Here is a 19,619-nt window from a genome sequence, read left to right as displayed (position 1 = left end):
CCTTGACGGCATGAAGGGTGAGCACAACCCGCAGCTCCATCAACCACCCTAGGGTGACTTTGCCCATGGAGCATGTGACCGCTGTGAGGGAGTGACCAGAGACTAGAGTGAGCACCAGGTGACGATCAGGGTGGGGGGAATCCAGCTCTGGTCGCTCTCAGGTCTGGGTTCTGTGCCCAGTGGCATTGGGCCCAGGAGTGGAGTGACAGCTTCTCTGACTGTTGGCCCATCATGGTCCCCACGGCAGGTCTCTGTGCCGCAGGGTGAAAGGGCTGGGAAGGAGTTCTGCGAGAGCAAGTGAACAGGCAGAGGGCCGTTGTCAGCAAGCAGTTAAGTAAATTCTGAGTTATGTAGTTGCTAAAATAGAAGTGATGGCGTCGTTTTTTTTTCGATCTTGCCTCAGTGAAGCTGGGGACAGCACTGGTGGAGGGTGGCGCCTGGGCCTGCTGCAGACGATGACATGGCCGGAGCTGAAGATGCTCCTGCTCAGCTTCCAGCTGGGAAAGCGTTCGAAATCAGAAAATTGCTTAAGTATCAGGGGGATGGGATGATGGAGGCACTTCCTCACATGGAGATTTAATGTCACTTTTGTATTATTCCTGCAAAAACAAGAGCTAGACAGGAGGAGTTCCGCCCACCAGGTCACCCCTGCCCGCAGACGTGAAGTGACATTCCAGAAAGGAGGGGCCTGAACGCCTCTTCCCCGTTGGTCCCCCTCCTCCTGCTCTAGGATCTGCTCTCTGGCTTTAGGGACCTCAGAGCAGGACACTTGTTTTCTCCCAAGCTAGCAAGTGTGTAGGGAAGAGCTGTGCACTTGCTTTGAGCAACAGGAGCAGACGAGACACTGATACTGGCGTGTGTGGGACACGTGTGTGCCCTGGCCCTCTCCCTACCTGGCCATAGTGGCTTGGTCAAGAGCAGCCGTGGGGACATGAGACATGGCTGGGAGATGGCAGGCCACAGCCACACCGGCCCCTTGCACCCCTCTTCTAGTCTCAGGAACTCTGAGGGACCAGGTGACAAGCGAGAGCTCTGGTGGTTTCCCCATAGCTGGCCAGAGCCTCTCCTGCGAGCTGCAGAGCCAGGCCCTGGGTGCGGTGTGGGAAGAGGGGCCCATGGTGGGAAGGGTTCACACACCTTCCCGTGTGTGAATATTCTGCTGAGGCTCTCCTGGGAGAGAGCAGGCTTTTCCCAAGTTTAAGAAGGAATTGGTTGCTTGTATAGCAATTTGAATTCATTGCACATTACCATGCGTCAAGCGCAGGGCTCCTGCTTTTTAAAAATTGCTCCCAGAGCTCCTTCCAGAAGACCCCAGGGCAGGACGAGTCCCTGTGGATTGGCTCACCTATGATGGCCGTTGTAAGGAAAAACATGCACATGTCTGTGTAATTTTTTTAAGTTCACATTTAGAGGAAAAGATGAAGCAAGCATGACAAGACACAACAGCTGCCAGTTCTGGGGACTGTGAGTTTCCTAAAGAGAAGGAAAGTCATCACTGTCAGGGAAACTGTGGCAGCTGCAGAGACGGGAAGAGAAGCAGGCTGGGCCTCCCCCTGGCGGGACAAAGGAGGCAGCCCTGGGATCCCTGTGGCCATCAGGGCCCTGGATGGGGGCAGGGAAGGAGAGCTCTCTGGAGGTGAACACAGGACTGGCTTCGGGGCTGAGGGCTGGCCACATGGCAGAGCAAGGGTGTGGGGAGGAGCCAGCGAACTCCACAGTCAGGAGACTTGGGAGCCCCAGGCCTGGTGGCTGTGGGGAGGGCCGGGGGACAATGCTAGTGAGAGGGAGGCCTGGACAGGGCCCCCAGGCTCCGCAATGGCAGCAGAGTGCAGGTGAGGCTCCCACGAGAAGCAGGGAGGTGACCAGGGAGATTGCTCATGAACAGTGGGACGGGGGAGGGAGCTCATGCCAGGGGGCTCAGAGCAAGCCAGTGCCCAGGGGACCTGGAGCCCTTGTGGGCCTTTGCTGGTTCTGCCAATGTCTAGGGCGATGAAGCCACTGGGGATGAGGACTGTCATCTTGAGACAACAGAAGCCTTGATTTGGGGGACTCCTGGTGGCCTTGTTTCTGGCCATCAGAGGGCACCAGGCTTCATTCTGCCCTGTGTGCTATTGACTGGTCCGTTAGAGTACAACACTGAGGTCCCTGGAAAAGAAGAGCTCTGGGAGGAGCAGTGACAGTGGCCCATAGGCAGGTTGGCAGTGGGAGCCCCAGACATTTCAGGAGGACTCTGTGAGCTGATTTCAGCACCAGAGTCACCACCGCAATCTGGAATCCAGTGCCATCTTTGACAGGGGTCGGGTGGGGGAGCAAGAGCTGAGGGCTGGCGCCAGCCACTTCACTGCAAGGTCACCACTTGATTCAAGTTTGGTCCCTCACCTGTCACCACGCCAGAGCTGTCATGGCCCATTACGTAACTTTATAGTCAGACCCTTAAGCCCACGCTTCCTCTAAACACAGCTGGGTTGGTTTGTATTTTTGCTGCTGATTCCGAATGGCCTGGAGTATCTTAGGAACGGTTGTGTGTGTTGGACAAACACCCTGTTTAGCAAGGAGGAGGTATTTATACTAGAACGGATGCTGGCCACAGAAAAGAACAGCGTGGCCTTGCGTCTGAGGGGCTGGGGCGTTTGACTGTGGAGGTCTTTACTTAGGGACATTTTTGGGCTCTGGGGAGACTGAGTGATCTCTAAAGGTCAAGTATACATATTCCTGGGAATCCAAAAATACAGGCTTCTGTAGCAGTAACAGACAGCTTAGGGCTGTAGCTGAGAGCCCAGCTGGCCCTCCAAGTAACCAAAACCTGGGCCCAAGGACTCTGTGAGAGAATGTTCATGGTGTTAGAAGTGACTCTCGCTTGCTGCTCGTCAGCCTCACCAAACACTTTTGAAGGAAACACATGAAACAACTATATGTTCATTTATACCTGTGAATATACCTGTGGGAAATAAAATCAACGGGGACATTCGAGGGGCACTCAGGCTTTGGGAATGGGTTTTGTGCTGAGTGCCCCGGCATGTGAGCATACGGGCTGGGGCAGCCTCCGCCTGCGTAGTTACCCACACTCCCCAAATCCAGGCAGCGGCTGAACAGGGTTCCATGGTCGTTCTGAAGCACATGAGTGTAGAGATTCAGTAATAGACTTCAAATCTGCTCCACATCCACTGTGGCCAGGAACTAACACGTCTGCTAACTCTTCCTATTGTCCCAACCCTCCATTTGGGTGTGAGGGGTACGAAGGACCAGTTCTTTCTTACTCCAGTTCTAGACAGGTTGACTACTGTCCAAGGAGCCAGAGGACCCCCTTTCAGTAAGTTGTGTTTCAGGTTGTTGGGTGCTGCTGCCACTGGGGTGAGACTAATGGTTCTCTTCTGTTTCTTGTTCCTTGCTTCTCTCCCCTCCCACCTCCAGGAAGGGTGCCTGTGGCCTTCAGGCAGCTCGGTGCCACGGCCAGGGGCCTCTGAGGTAAGGGGTGGCAGAAGGGGTGGAGGGAGAGTCACAGCCACAGTCTGGGGTTAAGACATGGCCTATAACTTTGGTTAAGAAGGAGAGGAGATTTCCCCTGGAATCTTCTAGGGCGTTATTTATGCTGGTCTAACTTGCAAAGAGCAGGAATCCCTTATCTTTGCATGATCCTCGAAAGCCCAGTGATGTGGCTTGGCAGGTGTGGGCAGTTATACATGTCAAATAATGATGTGGTCCCCCATCATCAAGTTTAATTTTAAAACATGATTTTTTTTCTTTTAAGTTAAAAATAATGGTGTGAGAGAAACCAGTGACTATATTTGTGTCTATACATATATATGTATGTATTAATATATGAGTACACATATAGACATGCACATACTTGTGCCTGGAAGATCTGTCTCCTTGAAGAAATTTTGATGGTGGAATAAACAAGAGGATTTTGTAAGATGTACACTACCTGGATTTATTTTTTTGGGAAAAACTATATAATCATATTTACTTTGAATATAAAACACTTTTCATATTAGTGGCTAAAAGCCATATAGGAAACGTATATCCAGAATCCAAATAACTGGGAAAGTCTAGAAATTGAAAGAAAAAAGGTCACTTTCCCAGTTTTTACAAAAAATATTAAGACCATTCAACTGGCTGGCAGGGGCTGGCAGGGACCTGAGAAAGCTGGTGGCCTGTCCTGTCTCGTAGCTCAAAGCCACCAAGGCCTGGACAAGGTCCTAAGCCAACTGCAGGGCGCTCTTTGCTCCTTTCCTGTTCAGCACCCTCTTGGGGTTACTGCTGGGTCCCATTTGAACCCTTGAAACTGTAGCCCCAACCTGCACAATTAACTGTTCACCCAGATTCCCAGCCAGCTGTGGCTCTCCATTGCACAACTGTCCCAAATACACTGTAGCTTGGCAAAGAGAGTGGCCTAAGTCATTAGGGATAGGACAGCTATCTTTGGTTCCTGGAAGTCTTCTCCTGTCTTGCCTGGGAGGGTGGGGAGAGGATGGCCAAGGGGTGAGAACATTCTACCCTGATCTCTTTGTGCTGAGAGCATCTTCAGGCCTCTCCTCTTTTCCTTCCAGATCATGTACGCCCCTCGTGCCAGGGACAGGTTTACTGCCCCGTCCTTTATCCAGAGGGATCGGTTCAGTCGCTTCCAGCCCACCTACCCCTATGTGCAGCACGAGATTGACCTCCCTCCCACCATCTCCCTGTCGGACGGGGAAGAGCCGCCTCCTTACCAGGGGCCCTGCACCCTGCAGCTCCGGGACCCTGAACAGCAGATGGAACTCAACCGAGAGTCTGTGAGGGCCCCGCCCAACCGAACCATATTTGACAGTGATTTGATAGACATTTCCCTGTACAACGGGGGCCCCTGCCCGCCCAGCAGCAACTCGGGCATCAGCGCGACCACCTGCAGCAGTAACGGAAGGATGGAGGGGCCGCCCCCCACCTACAGCGAGGTGATGGGCCACTACCCAGGCGCCTCCTTCTTCCATCACCAGCACAGCAACACACATGGCGGCAGCAGACTGCAGTTTCAGCAGAACAATTCAGAGAGCACAATAGTCCCCATCAAGGGCAAAGACAGGAAGCCCGGGAACCTGGTCTGACCCCTCCACGCGCACTTGAATCAAGGAGAGGAACCGAGGAGGGGAAGAGGCTGCGCCACCCTACGGCGCACGCTGTTGTCCGGTTTCACGTGGTACAACTAAGTAAAACCAAATGTGCAAACACGGTCTTTGTTTCTGATTCCTTTCAGGGGAGTTGCATGCGAAGGAGACTGAGACAATGCGGACTTCCATCCGGTCTGACCGCCAACGGTGTTGATTTGGGGGCAGGGTGGGGTTGGGGGAAGATTTTGGCAAAGGGTGGGCAGGGAAACAGAGAAGGGATGCTTTGAAGATATCATGAAATAAGAACCACAGAGGTATTTGATTTATTTAATTCCGAAAGGAGACTTCATAGATTAAATGAGGCCAGAATGGCTTGTTTTGTAACTAATTGAATAAAGAAGGAAGCGTTATGATATATTATCATGGGGAAGAATCAGTCCTGTGGCTTTTTCTCCCAAGGTGTGGAACTTTTATTTTGTTCTAAAAATATGAAGCAAAATTTCTGTTTTGTGTGCCAAGTGGAGAAGTTAGATGAATGCAAGGAGCTATTCTTTGTTGAGATGGTGTGTTTCCAAAGTTGCACTATTGATGTTTAAAATATAAATGAGGGAACTGTTTTGCGTGAACTTCTGTATGTTGCTTGTCTTTTCCCTGTGGGTGGTTATTAGGCCCGAAGAACAGCCTAGAGTGATCCCAGAATCATACAAGAAAGTGTATTTGGGGATGTAGCCTAATATTTACCAAATTCTGTACATCAGCCCAGTGCTGCTTGCTGCAGGAGTTTGTATCCTACCTGGTGCATCACTGAGGCACCAGGAGACGCTGGGATGGAAGATAGGAAATACTAAGTTCCGGCATTTCTGGCTTATTTGAATTACTCTGCTAGTTTTAGGCTGCATACTTTATTAAAAATGAGCAAATGCATTTATGTATCCAGTATCGTGCAGTGCCGCCCTTGCCCACCAGCAGTGTAGTTCCTCCAGTAATTTAGATTTTTTTTTCACTGTAGCATGAAATATATTCAGATACATTTTTTTTTGCAATAAATTGTTTAAAATGCAAGGTGGTTATTTTGCATACTGCTGAAATATGTGACTCTCAGTGTGTCCCATTGCCTCTCCCCTTTCCCAGGTAGCTCAGTTCAGTTCTGCAAGGCCGGTCAGTTCACCCAGAGGCTCCCAGCGGCCACCTGCATACAGCTTGCCCAGCACTTGCTGTGTGAGCCATGCTGGCAGAGGTCCTTGGAACTGATAGAAGGGCACCTTGTCTACCAGTCATGGTAACAAGCCATTGAATTTCACAAGCGTCACATGGAATTCAGCCTGCAGACCTGCCTAAACTCCCACAGGGATTCCACCTTCCCTGCCCCCAGCAGCCTCCCTGTTGATGGCAAGGACCAGGGGGTCCAGAGGGTCAGTTAGAGGACAGAGGCAGGTGGGGGTGTGACTGTAATAGCACAGGACAAAAAGCACAACCCGCAGTTAAGATGCAACCAGAAAACTGATTCTATGTATTGTCTTAGTTTTAATATTCCTAACATTTGCAAACATTCATTCTCACAGATAAAAAACAAAACAGAAAAACTTTCTTCTGCAGTTGTAAGCACTGGCTTTGTCACAGCAGCAGCTGGTCAGGTTAACATGTTCTGCACCAGGCGAAGGACTTATCTGCAGTGGCCAGTCTGCTTTCCACTAGGCCTCTCTGGCCTCTGCACATAACAAGACCAATGGAATGGTGACCTGTGACTACCAGCTATGTGGCTTGAACGTCAAGTTGTGTGTGTGTGTGTGTGTGTGTGTGTCACTGTATTCTTGGAGGCAATTCCTCAGACACTGTCTCTGTGTAGCTTGCAAGCCCTTGTCCTGTCTGATTCCAATCTGCTGCTTGCTTCTGCTGCTTCCTCAGTAGGTAAGTTGCTGCATTTGTTTTGAGGTTTGGACCTTCCCTTAGATGGATACATTTCACATAGTAACATCCATAGAACTAGGAGGAGAGAGACAGATGGCCAGCAGTTGTCAGCTCATACCCAGGACCCTGCCTGGGAGGACTGCGTTTGAGGGTTGCAGTGGAAATTCAGAGGTTGGCTTCAGTCTCATTCCAAAGACCTTCTTTCTGAAGGCCTCTATCAAGCAGGGAGAAACCAGCCCTCAGGGCAGGGGTAGTCTTGGGGCCAGAGATGGCCCTTTTCATGACTCTGGAGGCTTCCTGAAAGGTCCCTCACTCCCTGGGTGTCACACCTGTGTTTGAGAGAAGCTGGGTCCATGACACAAAGGTGAGGAGACACTCATCCAGAATGGGATCTCACTGGTGGGGACTTGGTATGGCTGGATGATCAGTCAGGTGTCCCCTGAGACACAGGTGAGATCAGCTCACGGGTTCATCATTCCAAATCTTGCCTGAAGTTCTAGAAAAGCCAGTAAATCCACCTATTAGCTCCACCTCAGATGGCTTCATGAGTCTTACTTTCCTACCTGCTACAGGAAAGGGCTAAGGCCTGAGACTTGTAAATTCTTTAGTAGCCTCGCAAGTGTAAGGACATTCTGTAGATGTCGATAATACTGGCAAAACACTCATTTAATTCAAGTAGCTGTAATCATCCTTCAAAAGAGGAGTCCCCCACCCTTCAGGTACCCTAGAGAATTGCCTTGTAAGTTAATCAGTTGTTGCAAAGACACAAACATAGTAAAGCTTGACTTTGAAAGGTCTTTGAGGCTGGGCCTCAGTAATGAATTAGTTTAAAAGCCAAGGTCATAAATTGGATTAATAGTCAATTTCCCTTGACACAGGGAGGAGATTTAGATCAGTAGCTCTTCTGAAGGTTGTGGCCTCCCAGCTCATGAGGTGTTGAACGAGCAGTGTTTATGGTGATGCAGGCCAAGCCCATGTGCTGGTGAAACCAGTGATTCAGGGTCTGAAAGGTCTATAATCATGGATTATTCCCACAGAACACTGCAACAGTTAGAGAGTGAAACTCCTAGGCATACCACTGAGACTTTTGTCCCTTGTCATTGGGATTTCCGGGAGTTCTAAACCTAAGCCCTGCTGAACCCCACCTGTAGGAACTGTCTTATGTCTTACCTCTGCTTGTTCAGAAACAATAGCATTTTCCAAATACCAAGCAATCTTTAAGCAAGAGATTGTGAAACAAATCACACATTTAAAAAGTTGATGGCTGGATTATCAGTTAGGTGTCCTCTGAGACGCAGGTGAGAAGATCAGCTCATGACTTCATCATTCCAAATTTTGCCTGCAATTCTAGAAAACCTAGTGAATTTACCCATTAGCTCCACCATTAGCTGGGGGCATGGCATGGCATGGCTCAGGATAGTGGGCTTGCCTAGCATGGGCAAGAACTGGCTTCCATCCCCACCAGTGCGGAAAATTAATGAGTTAACTAGCTGATCTATTTTTCATGTTCATAATTGATTGATAAAACAGTTTGACAAGCATGCTCTCTGTCCTTCCACACACCCCTGCCCATCATAACACACCAGCCCAGGAAAAATCTCAAGGTAGCCGAGAACAGATGTACCATGAGGATACACTGCTTACTACTGGAGCTCAAACTTGAGTGAGCAAATGCAAGCCCACCGTAACCTGGGAGGTCTCAGAGCAGCAATGGCACTGGGTCCCCAGATAACTGTTTTCTGAACTTGATCTTCACCTTTATCTTTCTAAGAATGAGAGGGGTTCAAAAGGAAGGACCTTCAGAAAGCTCTGATCTAGAGGACTCCACTCTGACCCCTGCCTTCCCCTCAGAGCCAGTAGACCCTCCATGGTCCATCCAACAGTTCTTTCAGAGAGGCTCCTGGGTAGAGGACTTAAAAAAATACACTCAGTCCACATACTTTTTTTTTCTGTACTGGAGATTGAACCTAGGGGTGCTTTACCACTAAGCCACATCACCAGCCCATTTTTAAAAATTTAGAGACAAGGTCTTGCTGTGTGCTTAGGGCCTTGGTAAGTTGCTGAGGCTGGCTTTGAACTTGTATGTACTTGTTAATAGATACAGAGGGCAGCCCCACATGGCAGTAGTCACCCACAGTCTCCTGTCACCTCTGCTGATGCTACTGGGGAAGCATGGCCACCGAGTGTGCTGTGCTGGTGCTTGCTGAGTGTAACTCTCTTGCACACTATCACACTTTCATAAAATCCCCAAACCTCTGCAGTGTGAGTGAAGGGATGTGAGGATACTTGCTTTCTGCTATCTTTTTGCTTTTCTTGTCTAAGTGACTGAAGCCAATGCTTGGAGCCAAGCCCAAGCCCAGGTCTCATGAGCACAGCCCCCTGATCCTCTTATTCACACTGCAGTAGAAGGCCATGCCTTCAGCCTGCTTAGGGAAAAGGACACTGCTGGGTGACAAGGTGGCAAGGAGGGCAGCATCCTTTTCTCAGCTTGAGAACAGTAGTTATCAGTGGCCCACACAGTCACCAATCATGAAACTGCCTGGTGCTTGCTTTGGAGGCACATATACTTAAGTTGGAATGCTGAAAATTGGCATGGCCCCTGAGCAAGGACAACATGCCCATCTGTGAAGCGGTCTGTATTAGAAAAAGAAAAAAAGGAACTCTGACTGCACCCAGGTCACAAGTGAGTTCTCAGCGGCAGGTTAGAGGCTGTCAGCTGTCCCGAGACCAGAGATGTGCCCTCCTAGCCTTCGGCAGCACATAGGTGTTAGGATTCAAGACGTCATTTAATGCCTAAAGCTCTTGCTTAGTGCAGGTTGATGTTAGTGCCAGGGTTAGACACTTGCTGCTGCCCCTGATCCTGAGTTGTGCACGGCAGAGGCTTGGTCCGGCAGAGGCTTGATCCGGCGTGGGGACATCTTGCTGAGAATGCAGCGCCTTCTTCCCCTGGCTTTTGCGCCAAGCATTTGAGCTGGGCAGAGTAGTGTGCACGTGTGACACCCTGTCATCTCCAGCTCTGCATGTCTCTAAGCAGTCAAGGTGCCTCCCGTCTGGCTCTAGCAGATGCAGCAACCCAGCCCTGCTCCTGCGCTCCACGCCCCGACCTTTGTTGTGCCTCACTCAAAATGGTGCTTCTTCAGTTGTCTGTCTTCTCTTACGTTTTTATTTGTAAGGTGCTGTATATAAGTTGAATATATTATGCACATATCCTACCCAATGGGTAGAACAAAAATTGTTAATACTGTACAATAATGTATAGATGGTACCAATTTTAACAGAAATGGCATAGAATTTGTGAATGCCTATGTGCTTGGTCCTCTTTTGTAAGGAAATTTGCAAATGGATGCATACAGATAAAGTCTATGTAGTTTATTTTCCTATTAAATACCAATATTATAACACAAGGGAAAGAAGTCTGAACAAACAAGCGACAGCTTATGACCAGCGTATATATAGCAATTGAGTTGCATCTTTGCTGTGAAAACACTTTGGAAAATATTTTTTTAAAAGTCGCACAGCTTTATGGTTGCTACTAGATGCTTCTTATTTTAGTCACTTTAGAAACGCTCAGCTGGACAAGCGTTAGTTATATCTGAGTCAGAAAAAAATGACTTCAACTTGCTTTGTGAGCAGACATTACCTGGTGGTACGTGAAGGGCTTGGGCCTCAGTGAGAAGCGCAGGGTTTTGTCATGTCAGAGTGACGGGCCGGCCTGCAGCAGAGGACTCTGTTGGGCTTTGGGGCATTTGTGACCATGTGTGTCCAGAGTTTCTCTGTGCCCTTTCCTCTTGTGAACTGAAGCTGTGGAGCCAGTGAAGAGGGGGTTTTGTAGGGAGAGAGCACCTCAGGAAAAACCAACCCGTGTGGTGGACCCCAGTCTCAGGAACAGTGTGTGCCATAGGTTAGCATCAGAAAATCAGCGTCAGCCAACCAGGCCAGGATGCTCGAGCCATCCCTGCGGTTGTCCTATGTCAGTCCTGACCCAAAATGCCAGCGGGGTTTCTGGGTAGAGGTTATAATTCCAGTTGCACATGAAGTCATGCCTCTTTCAGCTCAGTTTTCAGTGTCTCCCTGTCACCTGTTTTTCTTCAGAGAGTCTATTTTTTTTTTTTTTTCAAATAAAAGGTCTGTATCACCGTGTCCATAGAAACCACTGCTAAATGTTGGCGTGGGCATCAAGTGTTGTCCAGCAGGGCACTTCACACAGTTCTGCCCATCTGATTCATGATCCCAGTCTGTTCTGTCACTGGAATAGTCTAATAGTCTAATAGAGTCCATATTTTTAATTTGCTTTGATGTTACTTTTGAAAGTCACAATACAATCATCCTTCTACCTTCCAGAAAATGTCACTACTGGTTATCCTTAATCCAAACACCTCTACAATGCAAATCTCAAATGCTGGGGGATTAGGATTAGGTTGGCCTTCCTTTAGCGCATTCTGAAAGTGCCATGAACAAGTGCCCATCTGTGTTGGGTCCCAGGAGGCAGTATCACTGGCACCTGCAGGGTACACTGGGACCAGCATCGAGATTCAGAAACGAAGCTGCCACCCTGGGTCTGGCATATGTGAGAATGTTCTGGACACGTCTGTAGAGGTACCAACTTGTGCAGCCACAGCATTGCTTTCTTTCTGCAGACCCAACTGAGGCCGAGACCTTCAAGTCCATGATACTGGTTCCATTTAACATGCTTGTTGTTGTATCACTGTGTTATTTTCATGGCTTTCAAAATTCATTGTCATTGTATTCTTGTCTAGTTTAAAGCTGTTTAAAATATATAATATTATTCACAGCATTTAGTTCATTTAATTTTTATAACAAAGCAATCTACTAAAAAAGTACAGCTGTATTTGAACTTTTCAATCTTTGTGAGCTATGATAATCAGAAGTCATTAAAGTCCTTTTTTAAAACAACCATTTGTGCTTAATTTTCAACATACCTCCCAGGTGCAGAGAGATCCCTGACTCTCCCGTATCCACCTCCTTCACCTGAACACTGGGGATTAGTCCTTAAGCCCAAGATCTGTAATAGCAAGGCTCTTAAAAAAAGATGTTCTTCTGCGAAGTGCTGTGTGTCATTTTTGAAATCAGGTTTTTCTGCTCATTCTTAATGCTGTGGTCAAACCATAGCACAGAATCATTAAAAAAAAACAATCAGTGACATACATTTGTCCCATGGTTTGTCTGTTTATCTTTCAGTCATAACAAATGTGTAAACTGACATGTTTAGGACCTCTCACAGAAACACTTCTTATTTCATGGTGCTGGTGCTGGGGAAGGAGCCTGGGGCCTCCGCAGGCCAGGCAGGTGCTCTACCACTGAGTGGAGCCTGGGCCCAGAGAAGCACTTCTGATGGTCCCCAGCTCAGGCTCCTCTCAGCTTGTCACTCTTGACCAAATGACAAGTGTGCCAGAAACAACTCTGGTCAGGTCACTTCACAAGATTCTCTTCTCATTCTGAGTCCTGCACAGAGCACTCAGAGAGGGTTCCTGGGGCCGGGGTGCGGGGGGCTGCCAAGAGAACGGTGGACCCACAGGGAACTGTGGATGGCTGTCACACAGAGAGCAAAGGAGACTCGGCCTGAATGGGAATTAAGGTTTCTGACGAGAGCTGTTCAGCAATGGGACAAACTGCCTCAGCAGGTTTAGATTCCTCAGCACTGCAGGGCTTCACAGGCCACAGTCTGCACTGAGATGGGAATGTTCTAAGGTCTACATAAGCATGTGGATTCCAGACGAGGAGGCTGTGAATGCACAAAACCCTACACAACCTACAAGTTCATCACAAGTGAACTTAGCATGGCTACAAGACAATTCATTATTGCCTTTTTATGTACTTATAATGAACAAATAGAAACTAGAATTTAAAAAATACTATCAAGGTAGTTATGGGCCTGAAATCCCACTTATAACATCCATTTTTTATTCTGAATCAATTTCCTTTTGGAAAGCCAAGCAGGTGGCACATGCCTGTAATCCCAAGAGACAAGGGAGTGAGACCTTGTCTCAAAAAAAAAAAAAAAAAAAAAAAAAAAAAGCAGAAAAAGGGAGGTAGCTCAGTGGTAAAGTGCACCTGGGCTTAGTTCCCAGTGTCACCCTCCAAAATATTTTGGAAAAGAGATTAGAAAAGAGTCCTGAGAAGAAACAAGAGTGGTAAGAATAGATTTTTTTTTTTGGTGACCACCAACCACACTATGCTTGGCGATAAATTAGGTAAGCTCTTGGTGCAGCAGCTCAGGAGGGAACTACAGACCCCCAGACCTGTTCACACTGGCGCCAGCATGAACCTTCCTCCAGAAGAAAGTTCTATATGGAAAGAATGGGGGCTTAGGACTAGGTCTCAACCTGATGGTCACCCTAGGGCCCTCCTGTCACAATTGAGAAGCAGGCCCCTCCCTCCCCTCTGCTAGTAGGTATGCTGTCAGTCTGGGAGTGGCTTGGTGTCTTGCCTCAAAGCTAAGGTCCCATAAAGGATCTGGGAGCCACTCCCAAAGGACAACTAGAGAATTGTAAGAGGTGTTGCTAGGCTGGGTTCTCTGGTCAGCTGTCTTGACATGCCACATAGCCATGCCCTTGCAGGACAGGAGACTGGGACTCCACTCCCATCATCCAGTGTGGCCCTTGAGGGGTTCCCTTCTTCCCAGGCACCCTGAATGAGAACTGGGCAAGTTCTGAAGACTCTGGGAAAGGCCCCAAGGCAGAAAACCAGAACCAACCCATGCAGCCTCCACCACAGGTCATGCTGGAGTGCTCACAAGGCCAGGCGGGGGCACTGAGTATCCACTTTCTCTGTGGCTTTCTGGTCAAGCTCAGGGCCTAACAGCAGCACCCTCTCCTTGACAAGTTTAAACTGCCCTGGGCTTGCTTATCCTCCAAGCCTAGCGACCCGGGGGATCCTCCACTGGACCCCAGTGCTGCCTGCCCCAAACTCCTCTCAGTTGTGAAGCTAAGCAATTCCTGGCTCTTTCTGATCAATTTATTTTACTCATGAGCTTGTTTTTGAAATAAGGAGAGCTGCTACCTGTCTGGTATGCCAAATTCACCAGGAATCACACTGCCAGGCTGCCCTGTTCTGGTGCTGATACTCTGGAACCTTTCAGAGTCCAGAGTGGCTCTGGAATAAAACGCAATTCTGCCTGTGATGATGCACACAAAACACTTGATAATGAGCCTGTGACTTAGAACATCATGATTAGATTTCCCTCATTACACTGTTTTGATCTGTTTGGTTTAAATGAATTCTAATTGAAATGCATACTTAAAAACTGCAGCCCCAAAGTAAAACCTCTACATTTGTTAATTCGGGTTTAATGCCATGTTTCTGTCAAGACATTAGCTTTTGCCCTAATAATGCAAACCTCGTTCACCCGACTTTACATTCTCACTTTCAAAAAAATGTCAGAAGTGTGAAAGTTCCAGTTTTAATCATTTGAACACAGCATAGCTGCGATTAAAAATACACTTTTAGAAGGCCTCACCAGAGCATACATTTTTTTTAAAAGCTAAAAACTCCACAGTTGTATCAGAGGTTCTTATATAATTTAACCTGCCAACAAAATCTTTTCAAAGTTGTATTTGTTTCCACTGTTAGCAGTTATCTGTAAGCACAGAAAGTTCTAGCAATCTACATTAGCAAATTGAGCAAACACGTTCTGAAGTCCAGACACAAAGGCCCTACCTCACCCCCAGGTCCACCCAGCCTCTGCCTGATGCCCACCTGCTGGGAACCCAGGCTTCTTTAGGTAAGCTGAGGCTGCACTTGCCATGCCCTGTCTTTGGCTTGGGTCTCTTGTCAGGTGAGGGGCCACCTGGACATTTCCCACATGCAGTTAAAGGCAATACAGGCCTTGGGACCTGCAAGCCAGGGTGGGTTTACATGAGCTTCACCTAAAGTGACTGATGATCCTGACAGGGATGGTTTTAAGTCTTGTCTATAAACCAGGCATAACAGCAGTCACCTCCACCACTATTGTATTATAATGGGAAGATACACAACCGGCCCACGGCTGCCTCAGGATGACTGCTGTTACTGCTCAACGTTTCATGTTCCAGATTTAATTTAAAACAACATTTTCCCCAAATACAGCAGACTTGGAAACTGCAGTAGGCCTGCCCAGTGCTTCACTGCTGCCCCTGCAGAGACGGGCAGTGCTGCTTTTGTCCCAGCAATGAGAACCCTAGAAAGCTTAGGACATTCAACACTAAGGGAGAGACTGTCACCAGGTTCCAAACTTCCTTCCCATAGGTTTCAAATACACCTCCTTCTTACCTTAAGATTTCAGATATACAATATGGAGGGTTGGGTTTTGTTTTCATCTTTAATGAAGCACATTGGGGCGGGTGGAATTTCTTAGTCTTAGTAATGTAAGGTTAAAATCCAAAAAGGTTTGGGGAGAACAAAAGGTTCAAACTAGCTTTCCTATTCACACTGCTGGCCCCCACCTGTTCCTGCTCCTGTTTTTCTCCTCCTTCTGGATTTCTTTTATGATGGGTTTGGGGAGATACTCTTGACCTGGCTGTTTCTGGACATTCTCTCCTTGCCCAGTTTAGGTCTGAGGTGACCTCTGGAGGTGATCTCCTTCCTGCCCGTTACCTGCCTCCTCCTTGCTCCTATCCTATGGGAACACTGGCCTCTGGAATGGGACCCACAGCATCTAGTCCCGCCTTGCTGATGACCTGGCTCCTACCCTCAGCGAGCAGGCATCTTCTACATTTCTCATGGACATTTTTTCCCCAGCTGGTCTCCCTCTGTGTTTCAGCCAGGAGCTAAAGACAAGGGACAGAAGAGGCTGCAATCCCCTGCACCCTTAGTGTCCATGTGGAGGGCACAACCCACCAGGTCTGCCACTTGCTGCTCGGCCATGAAGAGCGTGGGCTTATCAGTTGCACACGAGGGGCAGAGGCCTCAGAGGCAGCACAGCAGCCCAACTGGGCGGGTCTGGTATCACTGTCCAGCAGTGCACAGGGCACAGTTTTACCATGCTGCATCCCACTCCATGTCAGGGCTGTCATAGTGGGAGATGCGCCTGGTGCCGTTTCCCTCCTCACTGACTGCAGGAAGAACGCTGAACAGGACATCTGCGCTCTTGGCCAAGGTCTGGTATGCAACACGGTGCAAGTTTTAATTTCACTGGACTTGAGATGGCAACGCCTATATTTTAGTGAAATCTAATAATTCTTAAGAATATTCTGAATTTCTCAGCATTAAAATTTTCCATAAATACCAGCTTCCAGTGTTCAGATGCTCTAGTGATTGGCAGCAATTAAATGGAAAATTCCAATCTGAGCTGGCTCCAAATTCACCACAGATGCAGGCTCTGACATCATGACTGGTGTTCAGCCCTGGGCACAGGGCAAGGGAGCAGTGGAGAACTCACTGTGAACCAAGGGGGCAACAGGGCATGTGCTGCGCTCACACCCTCCTTAGGTGTGGGAAATATTTAACCTTGTTTAGATGTATAAAAACAGCTACCTAACCACTTTGTTGAGGTCAGGCTCACCCAGATGGTGACAGGTGACAGCATGGCTTGCCCTTGTGATGTCCCACTCCATACTCCTTCCCAGGCTAAAGGGAAAATGGAGCTTTATGTTTCCTTCCTGGAGTTAGAAACTGAGGTCACCAGTGGTGACACTCTTCCTGTGGCTTTGAAGACAGAGAAGAGATTGAAAAGAACCTAAAGTAATGAAGTGAAAGCCAGAAGAAAGGTACCAGAAGAGAGAAGATATGGAATATTAATGAATCGGCCCAAGTTCTATTTCCTAAAGCACCCACAAGTCCCAGAGAGTGGCCTAGCTTTCCTGCATGCCGGGCAACGAGGTGATTGTCAAACTGGAATTAGAGTGGTGGCACATGGCTGTAATCCCAGCAGCTCGGGAGGCTGAGGCAGAAGGATTGTGGGTTCAAAGCCAGCCTCAGCAATGACAAGGCACCAAGCAACTCAGTGAGACTCTGTCCCTAAAGAAAGTACAAAATAGGGCTGGATGTGGCTCAGGGGCCGAGTGCACCTGAGTTCAATCTCCAGGATCCCCAAAGAGAAAACAAAAAAAAACTGGAAGTAAATATTTGCACTTCAGGCTCTCTGTGCCTCTTTTTCCTACTAAAAGTAAGGCCCTCAATGCCCAATTCCAGTCCTCTAGACCTGTGGTTTGAGTAGTAACTGAGAAACAAAACTATTAACATAAAATTAAAAGGTGCATTAGGTTCCACAGGCATACTTGTTTAGGAACATTTTCAACCTTTGTTGGGGGGACAGAGTCATGTCTCTTATTTCTGGACCAAAAAGAGTGAGGAATGCAAATTATGTGCCACCATATCCTGCCTCTGCTTTAATAGAGGGGTAAAAAGTGCATGTTGATGGGGCACCAGAGCAACAAAGCTCTGTCACCCCATCCCACGCCATAGCAGAGGACTCTCAGTGACAGATTCTCACACCCATTGCCTGAGAGAATCAGAGTAGCCGTTGCTCTTAAAGCAAGTCATATATTATAAGTGTCCAAAGAAAATATTGATTTCAATTCAATACAATTCAAATTAGTAAAAATATGCTTCCCTCATAGTATCTCAAATCTAGTACTCAGAAGTGCAAACAAGGTAAAAGCTGAAATACGTGTGTACACAGAAAATGCTGCATTTCCTTTGTAAAAAAGAAAAAGCAAAAAAGAATCTGAGGTTGGTTTTAAGGAGTTACAGATCTAATTAGTATAAGGGAAGATACAGAACTGCCATTATTTCATATGCCATGCTTTATGAAATTGTCAAAATGGAGTAAAAGGTTAGCTTTCACTATTGTATTTGATTAAAAAGTGAAGGAAATGTTCTTTAAGTAACAAGGGTGAAGCCGAGTTCTTGCTCTAGGAGCTGAGTGACAGCACCAGTTACTGGCAGAGGAGTGTCCCTGTGTTCCTCAGGAATGGGCCGAGTCCACAGAAGCACTGGGGCCCCGAGGCTATCCTGCCACCGCCACTTGCACATACACCTGCACCAGGCCTTAGAGGCACCTACCACATGCACCTGTTTTCCAAACATAATTTCCTAGCATTGAAGTTGGTTAAGGTTCAGAATAGAAGATGTGAATGAAGGGAGAGCAAGGAGCAACAGAAAGGCTGCCTCAGTAATGGACATTTCTTGATGTGACAGTTTCAAAGGTTGGTTTTGCTCTTATTCTTGAATAAAACTAAGTCTCTCACCTAATGTATTTTTAATTTTAATTATTTAATTATTATTAATTTGTTAAGCAAACCCTTTCTGCCCATTTTACATACTACCTCCCAGTGAGTGTGGACTGGCACATCAGGCGCAGGCTGCTCGGCCTCTCTCGGCTCAAGAAGCCATAGGTGAATGAATCCAAAGCATAAGGCCCACTGCAAATGAAAGAGGCTCGTTATACACAATGCAAGGTATATTTTACACATTAGATAATTTAACTTGGCACATTACTATGATCTGCTGGCAAGTGGAGACCTCTCTCTCTGTTTCCCTCTGCCACACTTTTCCACCATGATGTTCTGCCTCACGGAGCCCTGAGGTACTAAGTCAACTATCAACAAATACTGCCAACTCAATATACTAAAGGGCCCCTCTCTCTAAGCTCTCTGTAGCCTTAAGGAGAAATTAAGAATATGCTGGCAACAACATTTTTATCACTTCATCATGATGCTAAATAATGACCACAGAACTTCCCAAATCTTCAGAGATTTTTTTTTTTTTTTAACCACATACCTTCAAAGCATGCCTAAGCAGTATCTGACTTTCTGCATCTCGATAAACACAATTATGAAACTGGACTGCTGACAAAACTCAAATAGACTTAATAAAAGATACCTACTCAGGAAAAGCAAATTTTAGTCTCAAAATCATCAATAACATCTAATAAACCCAACTTATCCTTATAATTAATATACCCTGTAAATTGTGAAAGGTAAAAGGAAACTATCTTAGGAAAAAGAATTCCATGTAACATCAATTTTAACCCAGTGAAACTCTAAGATTCACTCAAGTGGATAAAAAGAAACAAGAAATTTGTTACTATCTTAGTGTTTCATATCCCAGTTGTTTTACAGACATGCTCACATGTGTAACCAAATTTAAATCTGACACTGTGCCATCAACATGAGGCAGCCCACTGCACCCCGCACCAGCAAAGTAGAGGCACCACTGTGCCTGCGCCACTTCCCAACCCAAGAAGATTCTAACCACACAGCATAGTCCCTGAGGGACTTCCTACAGAGCAATCTGAGGTATCAAACGCAACATTTTTGCCCTTTGAACTCTTTCTTTTTTTTTTTTAATGTTTTTCTTTAGTTGAAGATGGATACAATGACTTTATTTATTTATTTTTATGTAGTGCTTATGATCGAACCCAGTGCCTCACACATGCTAGGCAAGCGCTCTACCACTGAGCTATAGTCCCAGCCCTGAACTATTTTCTAAACTTTAATTTGATAGGAAAATCCTGCCAAACAGTAGGGATTGTGCAGGATAGCCATGAGGCAATCTCTGACGTTCTCTTGCAACGGCCTCTGAAAGGGCCATTTCCTCCTCTGCAACTGAAGTAGAAGTTGTTAGTATAAGAGAAAACACACACATACCCAAGTACACCCCCAATCATAGTTTCTGACAACCACTGGA

At 47.2% G+C, this 19,619-nt stretch overlaps 1 protein-coding gene and 1 non-coding gene across 7 annotated transcripts in view; both read left to right on the top strand.

Moving 5' to 3' along the window:
- Ldlrad4 (low density lipoprotein receptor class A domain containing 4) overlaps positions 1-11,106 on the top strand; it is a 370,745-nt gene extending 359,639 nt beyond the window's left edge. For all 6 annotated transcript variants that reach the window (XM_076837229.1, XM_076837230.1, XM_076837227.1 and 3 more), the window contains 2 exons: positions 3,412-3,465; positions 4,551-11,106. In XM_076837229.1, coding sequence (XP_076693344.1) covers positions 3,412-3,465; positions 4,551-5,081 — 585 coding nt within the window. In that variant the 3' untranslated portion in view covers positions 5,082-11,106. The remainder of the gene's footprint in view (positions 1-3,411; positions 3,466-4,550) is intronic.
- On the top strand, positions 9,535-9,636 carry LOC143383057 (U6 spliceosomal RNA). Its single transcript, XR_013089102.1, has one exon. It is a non-coding gene; the product is annotated as a U6 spliceosomal RNA (small nuclear RNA).
- Positions 11,107-19,619: the final 8,513 nt, after the last annotated feature.

Source organism: Callospermophilus lateralis, chromosome 17 (assembly GCF_048772815.1).
Source record: "Callospermophilus lateralis isolate mCalLat2 chromosome 17, mCalLat2.hap1, whole genome shotgun sequence".
NCBI classification, from domain to species: Eukaryota; Metazoa; Chordata; class Mammalia; order Rodentia; family Sciuridae; genus Callospermophilus; species Callospermophilus lateralis.
This window is presented reverse-complemented; position numbering and strand designations above follow the sequence as displayed.